We start from the raw sequence: 13,802 nt of genomic DNA, 5'->3' as shown, positions 1-13,802 counted from the left end.
GCCGGCCCTCATTATATTTTCTGAAGAATGTGTTTGCTCTTTGCATACAAGAAAGCTCTTGATGGTTTTCAAAAACACCACGTAAAACAGGTTTCTTTATGCCTGGGCTTCTCAGAGACTCTAATATACTAAAATTCTCAAAGGAGAAAAATACTTAATATGTCAGACTGCCAAACTTACTGACCAATGGAATCTTTCTCAGAATACTTTTGAAAAATTCATAGAACTAGCATTGCAAAGAACACATCTAAGAATAAAATGATTATCTACTCAATTTACATGATTTTTTTCTCTACATTAACTTGTCTTGACAAGGTAATTCATTAACCCTATATTCTTTGTTCTAGACATCATCTTACGCGCTACCATATGCAAGGTTCTTTCTGGATTCTAGCCAACATTCTTGATGGTGTACAAGTGCCATGAAATTTCAATCATCGTTACTTTCACATTCTTGTTTCCTCTCACTTTCAAGTTACCTTTCCTTTCTAGAATACTGATACTCGGGGCTGGCCCAGTGATGCAGTGGTTAAGTGCACACATTCCGCTTCTCGGTGGCCCGGGGTTTGCCAGTTCGAATCCCAGGTGCGGACATGGCACCGCTTGGCAGGCCATGCTGTAGCAGGCATCCCACATATAAAGTAGAGGAAGATGGGCACGGATGTTAGCTCAGGGCCAGTCTTCCTCAGCAAAAAGAGGAGGATTGGCAGTAGTTAGCTCAGGGCTAATCTTCCTCAAAAAAAAAAATAGAATACTGATACTCTATCTTATTTTTCCCAGTATATTTATCATTTTGTTATTTTAAAAATCCCATTGGGATTTTTGGGAACATCTAGAAATGTGGTATGTATCCTATTAGCACAAGGCCCCTGTACTTAAATGGTCTGCTAGTCCACTACAATTTTTACACATTAAATATGGAAAAGTCAACTTTTAGTAAAGTCAGATTATGAATAACCTGTTGTTGCTAGTCAAAGTCAGAACTAGCTGAGTACAAATCTGGCACAATTAGCAGGCATTCAACTTTTACTTGTTTTGCTAATGAAGGCAATATAAAGCTCAGGCCTAAAATTATAATAAAGGTGAACTATTCTGATGGTACAGCTAGCTTTACTAGTGTCCTAAGTGCCAGGATCAATGAAGAGAAATAAGACCGAACCAATATCTGCACATCAGGCAGTCACGTGAAAATCGTCCCTCAAAGACAGCCTCACTGCGCTATTCAGATAGCCTGGAACCCGTTTACCAGATTAACACAGCTGACCCACCGTCCACCCATCCCTGCAGCACAGAGCTTCACATGGGTCAAAGCCACAAATGGAGACAGAGAGGAGAGAAGAAAGCAGGAGGAGGGAGAATCATGGATCTAAAGGAAGTGAGTATCCCATAAATAAAAGGAGATAAACAAGTACAGACAGGTAAGAAAAGTATTAATCTCTGTGCTACAAGACAAATAATACACAGTCAAGTTAATGACAAATCCTACTATACTTATTTTATAAATAAATAAATTTGAGCAGGGGCTGGCTGGTGGCATGGTGGTGCAGTCTGCACACTCTGCTTCAGGAACCCGGGGTTCATGGGTTCAGATCCAGTGTGAACCAACGCACTGCTCATCAAGCCATGCTGTGGCAGCACCCCTTATACAAAATAGAGGAAGACTGGCACAGATGTTAGCTCTTCCTCACCGAAAAAATAAAAATAAATAAATAATTTGAGCAAAGAAATATGATATCCAAAATCCTACATCAAATATTTTCTACGTATTGACTTAGGAATTAGGCCTTTTCAATTCAGATTAATAAATGTCATCTAATGAACCAAAGCAAATCACTTCAAGAATCTTGACATCCACCCAGTAAATACAATCAATTTGCTTACATCTTCTGGTGGTATAATCATGGAATTTTAAGCATGAAGCTAAGTGTAAATACCAACTGTTTATAGGACTTCATTCATTGGTGAAGCACCTACCACAGGCCTTGAACTGTTGTAGGCGCTGAGCATGCAGCAGTGAACAAAACAGACCAAGTCCCTGCCCTCAAGGAGCTTCCCGTCTAGCGAGGTGGGGAGATGATAAACAAATTAACAAACAGGTCAGACAATGCTGGAAGGGATCAGGACTAAGAAGAAAAAGCAAGCAGGATAAGAGGAAGGAGCGTGACCTGGTACAAATATCATGGAGAAGCTACTATTTGAAGGCTGCAAGGGCGGAAACGCGGGCTGGGGGGTGGGCGTGGTCTCCTGTTCGCACTCTACTGTCACAATCGCAAGGAATGAAACGATTGAGTACCTGGTTTCTGGATCAAGCGAATCCATGAGCTTTTCATCAGCTAGTAATTTTTGCAAACTTTGATACAATTCCACATTTGTGTTCAACCTAGAAAAATTACAAATGATAAAAATTAAATGATTTTCTAATACTTTCTTTTTAACTTTACATCAAGAGAATGATGTCAAATTCTGACATACACAGGTCCAGAGGCCACTGGGACTAGGACTCGCATAACCCTACTTAGCATAGGGACAGCAGTCGGCTAGGCCAAGCGTTAAGGTACTAACTGTTCTGAAGGGTAAAAGGATACATTTAAAGCAAGAGTCTGCAGCTGGGGCCAGAAGAGCAGACAGGAAAGAGGGGAGGGGAGGAACATAACTGGTGATTTGACCCCACTGCCACTGCGAACCACTCCCCACTAGCAACATGCCAAAGGCCATTATTTTTTAGTAAAGAAGAGGCATGAGAACAGGAGGGAGGATAAACAAACGTGGAGACTGTGTAGTCCTGAATGGAGTATGTACCCTAGATCCGGGGCTACCTCTGATCATCCAGGTGAGCGCAGGCCCACACTGTGAGGAGAGCTCAAGGACACAGGCTTTGGGGCCACGCCCCAGGCTGCGCCACCAGCCCTACTCCTCCTGTGACCTCGGGCAAGTTACAGAACTCCTTCAGCTTGTCAGACCTCAGGTCGTCCAAGGGTCAAACAAGATGATGTGTGTACAGTGCGCACTCCCCGCCTGAACAGACGGAGCTGCTGTTAGGTGGCCGTACCAGCCTGCCCCTGGCCCCCAACCTGAGTACTGCTCTCAGCCTAACTCGGGGCACCGCTTCGGGCCCTCAGTGCTTCTTCCCTGGATGCCAAAAGCTCTGGCGCTCCCATGGCTAAGCAGTGAGCTGCTTCTAGATGCAATCTGAGCCCCGTCTGGCGCATCCTCAGGGAAGGGCGCGGTTGTAAGAACCATTCACCAATTCCCACTCAGGGACTCAAGGATGGTCTGGTTCCCTGGTCAGCTCACAGTCAATAACCTGCAGTTTCATAGAAGGCGAAGGATTTCTGTTGCCATGGTTCTCATGGGCCACCCCAAACACCAAGGGAACTGAGGCGGTCACCACCAACCAAAAAACTCTCAACAGGAAGGGCAGGAAAGCGGGGCAAAGTCACTGTGGGCGCTTCCTCCTCCAGGCCTGCTCACACCAGGAGCTACTCCACGAGGACGCCTACACTGCATCCTCTTCAGAAGTCTGAGCAAATCTCTCACATTGTTCTATGTTCTAAGACCCCAAGATAATGTCTATACTTTAAGTCTATATTCAGCATGAATTCTAAACAAACACATCTAATTTTAGGCTATTTTTCCACTACTGGAAAATAAATCAATTCTACACACGCACCTAAAAGATCACCTGAAGCAGTGAAGATATGGCTCAGTGAGACCAAAGGAGAAAATGAGTCACAGGGCTTCGTGAGAACCGAGAGCACAGCTCCAGTGACGCCCTGCCAGCGGCTTCCTGAGCCGACCTTCCTGTCCCAGGCAGGCCTCAGGGCAGCAGCAGCAGAGTGCCATGAAGAACAGAAGACTGAAGTGCTCTCCAGTGAAGCGAGGACCTTGCACAGACACTCTTGACAACACTTCACTGCCAATTATGGTTTCCCACTGTCTTCCCACAAAATTAAGAGCCCATGTCCTTTAGACCAGAAGCATATATAAATGCGGGCACGACACAGCCTTCAGGGCGCCTCAGGCAGGTGACCCGGCAGCTCTGAGTCAGTTCCTGGGGCGAGCTCTCCCCAGGCAACGCTGTTTCTCCCAAGGAGTCTCCCAGTCTCAGCCCATCATCATGCCCCGCATCCAGACTGTGCAGGGACCAGTTTATCCTCTTCGACGAGGTGATTTTTCAATGGCGATAAGAAAAACCACATGCATGGTCCCAAAAAGAGCAAACGGTGCTCAGTGGGGTACAAGCAGCACAGCCTGAAGCGTCAGGTCCTCCGGGAAGCCTTGTCAGACTAGAGAAGCCACGCCCTCCTCCTCCAACCACCGGTTTGCGAGCTTCGGCCTCCAGCCATCCCACCAGACCCGAAGCCCACCCGCCAGGCCCAGCACTCTCACCTGCTCTGGACACACGCAGCGTGACCCGCCCAAGCGCTTTGAACGCAGCGCTGTCCAAGTTATTAACAGGCACGTTGGAGCTCTCATAAATGGCTTTAAATATTTAAATTCACTCAAAATCACTTTAAAATAACTCACTTCATCACAGTCTCTGCCCTCTTGGATAGTTTTATGATCTCCCTAGACCCCCCATCCCAATCCACAGGGCTGCAAGACCCCTGTGTAGAGACGCTGGCTTCTTGCCCTTGGCCCACAGCTGTCAGTGCAACTGCAATTTAATCACACGATCAGCTGGAGTCTCCAACTTGCCACTGAGACACCAAGCAAGATACCCTTAGTTCTTGTAAGCAATAACCATGATGACAAGGATACTGGATGTCTGCTATACACCTGACACCATTATCAGCACTCAGTATTTATTATTTTATTTTCCTGAAAACAATTCTAAGAGGCAAATCATCTTATTACTCCACTTACAGACAAGGAAACTACGCGACAGAATAGATAAACAGCTAGCCCACTCACACTGCAAGTGCGGGAAGCAGTGAGCGGTGGCCGCCCAGGCCTCGCCAACGCCCCCCCAGCCTGGGTAGCAGTGGCTGCAGCACACACAGGGCCCCAGCCTGTGGGGCGGGACAGGACGAGCCTCCAGACACACTTCCTAGAGCACAAACGCAGGAAACGTGTCACCCGACGCCGTAACGAAGGGGGAACGAAACATACTTCTCCACCACGGTGCCAATGCTTCTACAAGCTTCTTCCGCCGCCTCTCTGAATGCTGGCTCAGGATGAGCAATTTTCACAAAATCAGCCTAAGAGGAAAGACAAAACCAAGAGGGAATTTGATGGAAAGCTTTCTTCCAGGATCTGAGGGCAAAAATAAAAACCTGTGTTTTAAAATGTGCCATCTGGCTTGACCGATGCGTTTCCATTACTGACATTTTCCTAAACTAGCAGGGCAAAGCGCTTCTTTCTGAACACTTATTAATTCTGTTAATCCTTGGAACCACGTTTGTTTCATTCCAGAGAAAACACTTTCACTAACCTTTAGAAAAGTTTTTCTCCTTCAAATAGCAACACCAAATGAATTCTTCCTAACTCTGTAGTTCTTTTAAAAAGCAGGCTCTTGCTTCAAATATTCTAAAACATTCTATCTTAAAAGTGCTCGCAACATGGTTCTCACGTTAGCCTGGCTCCAGAGAACTCCTAGAGGCTTTTCCTTTTTTAAAAATAGACACATATTATAGTTACAAGACTAATTTAACTACATTCTAGCCCTCCTGCAGAAAACAACGGCACGTTCTCTCTGCAGCTCTTTGAGTAAACATGGATTCCCAGTCCCAGCCTAGACAGCACCCAGCTACCGCCGCTACACCGGCCTTAGAATTGAACTGAGCCAGAATTCTTTTTTAAAAAAAATTAAATCATGTAAAACTAGATTTTAGTTTTCATGTTAATTGAAGCAAATTGCAAAAGAAAAAGGCAGGGAAACTAGAAAATACTATGTATTTTCTTCATTCTCTAAGAAGACAACATATGTGACTGCAACATGAAATAAAACCACCCAAGGTAAAATTTCCTAATTTTATTATCAAATAGTTTTTAATGTAAAAACATTTAAATCCATAGTGTGATACAATATGTGATGCAACAATAAAATACCACTAGTACTAAAGCACCTGAAAATGAGCTATATGAAATTACAACAAATTCTATAAATTATTAATCTACATATTATAGGAAGTACAATAGCAAATTCAAAACCCCAGCCTACATTTTAAAACTCATTTGTAATAGTGATGAGGAAAACAATACTGTTACACAGCAACTGTATTAAAAAACCAGGGCCGGCCTGTGGCGGAGTGGTTGAGCTTGCCCACTCTGCTTCAGCGTCCCAGGGTTTCGCTGGTTTGGATCCTGGGCGCGGACATGGCACCGCTCATCAGGCCACGCTGAGTTGGTGTCCCACATGCCACAACTAGAAGGACCCACGACTAAAATATACAAACTATGTACTGGGGGGATTTGGGGAGAAAAAAGCAGAAAAGAAAAAAAAAAGATTGGCAACAGTTGTTAGCTCAGGTGCCAATCTTTAAAAAAAGGAAAAAACAAAATGACCACTTGGTGGAAAATACAGTTTATAAAACCAATGCCTTATAATGGTATTGATCATACTGGCAAATAAAATCTTAGAAGTTGAAAAAGGAAGAAGGTTCTTTGGATTTTTTTTATCCAAAGATTTACCTACATAAATCACATTATAATTTTTTAATGATATTATTATACTTCATAAATATAAAAAACTTCAAAAATAGGACAGGCTGTGGGGCAGAGAAGTTAAAATCTTTTAGTGAAGAGCAAAAGCAAAACGTGGAAAATATCCTAAAATACTGCTTAATTAAGATGAAGGCTAAGACAACAGACAGTGAGGTCTGCAGTTTTTGACTGAAAAAGCCAACACTTGATCACACATAAATGAAACTCACTGACAAACACTTTCCTTTTCAGATTTCAGCGACACAATTAAGTGGAGAAGGTGTGAGACCTCCTTTGTGGCAGTACGTCTCCCGTATCTCCTCCATCATTCAAAGCATCTGCTACCCACCTACTGGAGGGACAGAATCAAGACCCAAAAAACCGAGAACTGACTCCAAGGAGCCCAAAACACATCTCACTTCACTCCTGGGAACAAACTTTTAAGATAAGACACTTTCTCAATTTCCTTAAAACTGAGAAGCTTATAGTGACTGGAAGATGATCTGAAAGGTATTACTCCCCAATTCACATGCACAGGAGGAAGGAAACTTCCTGAAAAAAGGAAAAAGCAAAGATGTGGAGGTGTTATGGCTGGGTAAAAGAAGTCAGTCTCAAAAGGTAAATATGATTTCATTTCTCTGACATTTTAGAAAAGACAAACTACAGGGATGGAGAACAGAGGGGTAGGTGCCAGAGGTAAGAGGTGAGGGGTGAGTGTGGCTGTAAGGAGAACTTGTTTGGGGTGATGGAACAGTTATGCACCCTGACTGTGGTGGGGGCTACATGAGTATATGAGTTAAAATTCATAGAACCATACCACCCTCTAAAAGAAGTAAATTTTACTGTATGATAATTTTAAAAACAAACTCTTTTTTAAAAGATGGGGAGGCTAACCAACTTGCCACCCTCTCGAGGCAAAGAAGACCTGCTCATCTGACCAGAGCAGCCAGCCAGCCCCTGGAAGGGTACAGAAGAGCAGATAAGAGCATGAGTTCTGCAGCCACACTGCCTGGACTCAAAGCCCAGCTCCACCACTTATTGGCTAGGTGACCTTGGGCACGCCACTTCACCTCTTAGTGCCTTTCTTTCCTCATCTGAAAGTGGAGACATGCTGAGAAAGTTAAATCACTTACTCCAGGTAAGGCTCTTACCAGGGACCTGGGCCCGGTAAGATCTAAAAAACGTCAACACCGGAACGTAAGCGCCATGAAGTCAGAGACTGTGTCTTATTCAAGACTGCATTCCCAGTGGCTAGAACAGTGCCCGGCACATGGTGGGGCCTCAATATTGAATGAATCTAGGAAAAAAAGCTATATTAGCCCAATACCCAGTAGACAGGCTCACAAGCGATTGCAATCTTGGACTATGTGCACCACTAAAATCGCCTTCATGATGCAACTAATCGAGATGTGGGTTTCTCAGTCGGTGAAGAGACCCAGGTGCACTTCTATTGCAACTTTAAAATGGGGAGAAAAGGAAGCCTTTCATACAATTAGTTTGATGTCAAAACCTTATTTTTAATTAGAAAAGACATTCCTGAAAAGGTTTAGAAAAACCAGTTTTTCATAAGATTAATTTTATTGTAAAATTACAGATAAATGATCTATTAGAATTTTGGTAGAAGTTTTCATAAAAGAAGAATCCTTGTCAAATGAAGAATCTTTGCCATACAAGCAATAATTCTTTTATTATATATTACATGTATATTTTATTAAATGTACATATTAAAGTACAAGTTCTAAATATAACCTTTTCCTTTACGTTTTTTCCATTTCTAATGACATACTGCACTATATAACAAATTACACCCAACAGCTCTCAAATAGTTCACGTTTTTAAGACTTTACAGTCTAATATTAAACCTAACCAACTCAGTGTACATTGCAATAGTCTGAAGGAGAGAGACAGCTTCAAGTCTTACAGCAAGCGTCTTACCAAGTCAGCCACGCGGCACAAGGAGTCGGAGAGCTCGTCAAAGATGAGCACGGTCTGCGGCCCGGGGGGCGTGCAGCGCGCACGCTCCACGAGCAAGTCCGTCTTTCTCAAGGCATTTTCTTGTGCAATACGAAATCCTTCTGGGGAACTGAGCTCGGGAACTCCAAAAAGACCCTGAAATCCAAAGAATAGTTCCAATTTGTAACTAAAAATATGATTTTTTGGTAGTAAGTATACTTTTTTCATAAAGGAAATCTTGGTTCTCATTGGTATATCATATAATTACACCACCTGCGATCACAGATAACACTTTGACATTCCCTACAAAATTCCACATAAATTAGACTAAAAATGTTTTAAAAACGTAATTTTTCTTCAATTTTTAATTAGTTTATAATAAACAGAAATAGAACGACACAGGTTCAAAATCCAGCTGTGTGACTAGTACAGAATGTAACTCATAAAGTGGTTACAAGGTTTAAATGAGATAACACGTGTTAAAAAACCATTTTAACAGTGCCTGGTACCCAAAAGCCTTTAACAGATGTTAGCTGTAATCCTTATTAGCTGTGGAAGCTTGGCCGAGTCCTCTCCCCTCCTAGGCCTAATTTTTCATCAGGCACAATGGGGACGGCCATATGTACCTCACAGCATGGGCACAGGTACTAGGTTAGAAAGCGTGTGTGAAGTCCTTAGGACACTGAGGGGTATCAAGTCAGGTCCAGTACACAGTACCAATTATCCCACAATTATAAAACAGGGAGGATGAGTTGATTATTGAGCACACAGATATTCTAGAAAGATTTAAAAAATATGTTGAACCAAGTCACAGGCTGAAACTGGCAGCAAACTTTATACTTTCCAAAAGCATTTGAATATCTTGATAAAGACAAAAATCACTACTCTGTTGAGAATAACCTTCTTCTTGTACCAGTTCAATCACACTTGTTATTGCACTCAGAAAGGAAGAAAACCCCCAAACATTTATCTTGCACCTACTGCACACGAATCAGCGTACTATATACTTTAGACAGGCTCTCTCGTTTAAATTACACAATCCTAGAAAAGGAACGATCACTCTCCTTTTACAAGTGAGGAAACACTCTTGAAGATGTTAAAAAAAAATGTTCGAGGGGCCAGCCTGGTGGCATAGTGGTGAAGTTCGTCCACTCTGCTTCAGCAGTCCGGGGTTCATGGGTTTGGATCCCAGGCACGGGCCTACACACCCACTCATCAGGCCATGGTGTGGGAGCGTCTCATGTGCAAAATGGAGGAAGACTGGCACAGATGTTAGTTCAGGCCTGATGTTCCTCACCAAAAAAAATAAAACATCTGAGGTCATTAATTGCGGGAAAGAGAGAACTTGAACCTGCTCCATCTATCTCTAAAGCCCCCACTCTTTCCAGACTTCTGTACTGCAATTTATCTGTTTGGAAGTCTTCTCTTCTGAGAAGGTGAGCTCCTAGAGGTAGGAGCCCTGCACTTCATCTAACCAGCTGCCCAACAGTGCCTAACACGCTGAGGAACTCAGGAATGAAAGAAAGCAATGGACCGGATGCTTAACTTTGTAGATTAACTTTGTAGTTGCTGAACATGTTGATTTGGGAAATACCAAGAGGTAAAACTTTCAGGCCTGATAAGGCCTACTGCTTCTGCAAGAAGGGATGCAAGAAGTTTACTTTTTTTTTAAGATTTTTTTATTTTTTTCCTTTTTCTCCGCAAAGCCCCCCAGTACATAGTTGTATATTTTCAGTTGTGGGTCCTTCTAGTTGTAGCATGTGGGACACCACCATCAGCATGGCTTGTTGAGCAGTGCCATGTCCGTGCCCAGGATCTGAACCGGCGAAACCCTGGGCCACGAAAGCGGAGCACACAAACTTAACCACTTGGCCACGGGGCCAGCCCCTGTTAAATTCTTCTTAAAATATATTAAGAAGTTGAAGAAAATAAAGACAATTGGGGAAACAGTAGAACGGGGACCAAAAATAAATTTGATCTTTACAGTGATTTAACTTGATTCAAGTACACTGTTAATTTTCACTGCCCAGCACACCTCCCCACACGACTCCTAGGAATTCTAAACCTCAGGCTACCAGTTAAGGTAATGCTAAAAAACTACATAAACCTTTGGGGGGGAGTTTTCTTTGTTTTAGTCAAAAAACAATGCACATATTGGAAAATCTGATATCGGTACATAAAATCATGATGTACAAAAGAAAAATTAATAAAGCTAAAATTAGTTATAATTCATCCACCCAAAACCGAGCTTACTCTGTCTTTCTGCTCAGTACCTACAGGCTGTTCTTCTCATCCTCAAACCAACTACATTAATACCAACATTATTTACCCGTGTGGAAGTTGGTGTAGCAAATTTCATACAAAAATAATTTTAAAACACAAAATGGTAATGACAGGGATAAAATAAGAAAACACATCATTAGGCTAACTGTAACCATATCCTAGACTCCTCTTTATAAGAAAGACAATGGCAGAAATAATGAAGAAATTAAAAAGGCAAAAATAAAAGCAACAACCTAAAGCGGACAAAATTCACAAATGCATAATAGAACAGGCAGCAGGTAAGTCCCCTTCAAGTTTGCCTTCCTTTCACCTTTAATTCCGTCATTCAATAAATATTACTAAATGCCAGACACCATGCTGGGCGTGTGGATATAACAATAAACAGGAACCAAAGAATTCAGTGAGTGACTTCTTGGGGGAAGAAGTCACCGTGATCGACTCCATCGCACTGTATTGGATATTAGACTGCTCTCAACAGCTCTGAGTTTTAGAAGAAAACAAAGCAAAAACAAAGCCCAAAGCTCTGGAAAAATTAATGGGATTTCGGGCATCAATGGAACTAATTACAAGACTGAAGGAAAGTGTGTCCTTGGAAAAAGACACTTGAAACCGCATGTGAACTCACAGGGCGAGGCCTCACATTGCACAAGTGTAGGGTTGGAGCAAAACTGAACTTCGGCGGGGATTGGGCTGAGCGTGAGGAGAGGGCGGGACCAGCAGGGGGAATCCACTGCCACCGCCAAGATGAACTACTTTAAGTTCTGTGGAGCAAGGGGCTCACGCTGAAGCGGGTCATGGGATCTATATTCTGGGGACAGGACCACTAAAGGCCCCTTCGCCCGCTTTAAAACAACCCCTCAAAGAGATCAAGGTCACCAAGACAGCAAACGACACCCTACTGTACCAAGTGGGTTCGCTGCCTGGCTCCTCCCAGACCAAACGACCTTGCCCGCATCCCCGCTAGCCACGTGGAGAAGGGCCAGCTGATCTCTGGGGGCCAGGGGGTGCCCCCTCTCGCGCCGCTCACCCGGCGCTCGCCGAAGAGGTCCAGGCGGCGGCCCTGGGGCTTGACATTGAAGGCGGCGCCCACCGGGGACCAGCTGGTGCTGACCCCCCGGGCCCGGATCCCGGCTCCGAGGCCGCCCAGGCCCGCTCGCCCCGGCCGCAGAGGCGCTGCCCGGGCGCGGAGGCCGCCCAGCCCTCGGGAGCACAGCATCGCGGTCCGGAGCAGCCCCTTCCCCCGGCACGAGGCCCGGCCTCGCACGGCCGCTCCGCCGGGGAGCACGCGCGCCGCGTTTCCAAGGCAGCGGCGCACGCCGCGACACGTGACGCCCGCGCTTCCGGGTCGGCGCTACGGGTCCTCAGGACGTGGGCACGTCGGCGCCCCGAGGGCAAGAGCGGCGCCCCGCCGCCTTCTCGGCCGCCACTGCGGTCTCGCGCCCCCGTGTGCCTGGAGTCAGGAACGACCGAGGCTCGCCCTTGTCGACCCCGTGACCGCGCGGGCGGGCGGGCGGACGCCCCTTGCGGGCCGAGCTCTCTCGGAGTGGCGCTGATGCTCCGGAGAAGGCGGCTGGCGGGCCCGCCGAGCGGCCGGCGCCCTCGGCCTGCGCTCCAGGAGATGGGCGAGGTCAGATGCACGGTGCCCGCCCAGAGCTCCGGCTGTGGGGAACCGAGTAAACTGCCAGCGAATCCTTATTTATTTTGGCTTGTAAAGTTGTCACCATCGTCTACGATACAAACTTTGGAGGGAGGATTTCGCCATACTTCGGTCACCAAGAGGAGAAGGAAGAGACTCGGGCGGGGCAGGAGGGGAGCGGGAATGCGACTGCGCCGGGGCCTCGGCCGCAGGCGCCCGAGAGCGGCCGGGGGCCGGGACCCGGGGGGCGGGGGCGCTGCGCCCCGGAAACGCCTGCAGCAGGGCCCGCCCGCCCCGGTGCCGGAGCTGCGGCTGGTGCGGCGGGACAGGAGCTCAGTGGACCTCCTTATTCCACGGCGAACCGCAGGTCGTGTCCTTAATGCCCGTTGTTTGAAGTCCCGGCCCCGCTGTGTCTCGCCTGAATGTTTGGGCTCAGGGGAAGCTCTGCTCCTTTCAGCGTTGCTTGTTGGGTTCGAGCAGTGCTGAGAGTCTTGAAAGCTCCAGAGAACCAGAAGCGAAGGCCGAGTGGTCGTGCTCCCTATAGATAGCTGCTAACCCCACGCCTCCCCCGCCAAACGATGTAGCTTTAAATGGAGTTTGTTTTCAGTTTAGCCTGGTAGGGAGAAAAAGCCCACATGATAATGATAAGTAACAATTAAAATTTAGTTAAGACAAGTACCATTGTGTACCTATACAATTCTTTATAACTTAACTATAAATTCTATTTCATTGTGTATATGTGGTAAGTTGTGATTTCATTTTCGACTGATTTTTTAATCAGAGATTTAAAATTATTTAAAATCTCCGAATTTCTAACTCCATGTTGATTAATATCGCATTTTCTGTAACCAGTTGCTTCTTAGGGCAGCCACCCCACATTGCAGACCGAATGCTTGTATAGCAGGTCCTTACAAAGATGTCAAATGTGTCATGTAAAAAAGAAAATTCATCAATATATTTGACAAAAGTGCTTATTTTATCATATTTTTTAAAAAAGAGTTCCAAACCTGAGAGCCTTTCTTTAGCCCAGAATGGTTTTTATACCAGGACACCTAACCATTTTTTATGCAAGCATTTAACCCTAAAAACGTCCTCAGGGGATGATGACTTGTGCTAAATTAGAGAGCCTGGCAGAGTTAGACTTTTAAAGACTGCAGTCCAGGTGCACAGACAACCAATGAAAAAGAACCCCCAACGGCACATCGGACGCCTCTCCCCCACCACCACCCGGCAAGTGTCTCTTTCTAAAGTCCTTTAAAACATGATTTACATCTCATCTATATTT

At 45.2% G+C, this 13,802-nt stretch overlaps 1 protein-coding gene across 1 annotated transcript in view; it reads right to left on the bottom strand.

Moving 5' to 3' along the window:
• Nucleotides 1-12,216, bottom strand: part of MIPEP (mitochondrial intermediate peptidase) — a 190,195-nt gene extending 177,979 nt beyond the window's left edge. The window contains exons 1-4 of the mRNA XM_046664650.1: nt 11,909-12,216; nt 8,581-8,754; nt 5,113-5,201; nt 2,294-2,380 (exon numbers count right to left, since the gene is read on the bottom strand). Of these exons, the coding sequence (XP_046520606.1) occupies nt 2,294-2,380; nt 5,113-5,201; nt 8,581-8,754; nt 11,909-12,097 (539 nt within the window). The 5' untranslated portion in view covers nt 12,098-12,216. The remainder of the gene's footprint in view (nt 1-2,293; nt 2,381-5,112; nt 5,202-8,580; nt 8,755-11,908) is intronic.
• Nucleotides 12,217-13,802: the final 1,586 nt, after the last annotated feature.

The sequence above is a fragment of the Equus quagga genome, chromosome 6 (assembly GCF_021613505.1).
Source record: "Equus quagga isolate Etosha38 chromosome 6, UCLA_HA_Equagga_1.0, whole genome shotgun sequence".
Classification (NCBI taxonomy): domain Eukaryota; kingdom Metazoa; phylum Chordata; class Mammalia; order Perissodactyla; family Equidae; genus Equus; species Equus quagga.
This window is presented reverse-complemented; position numbering and strand designations above follow the sequence as displayed.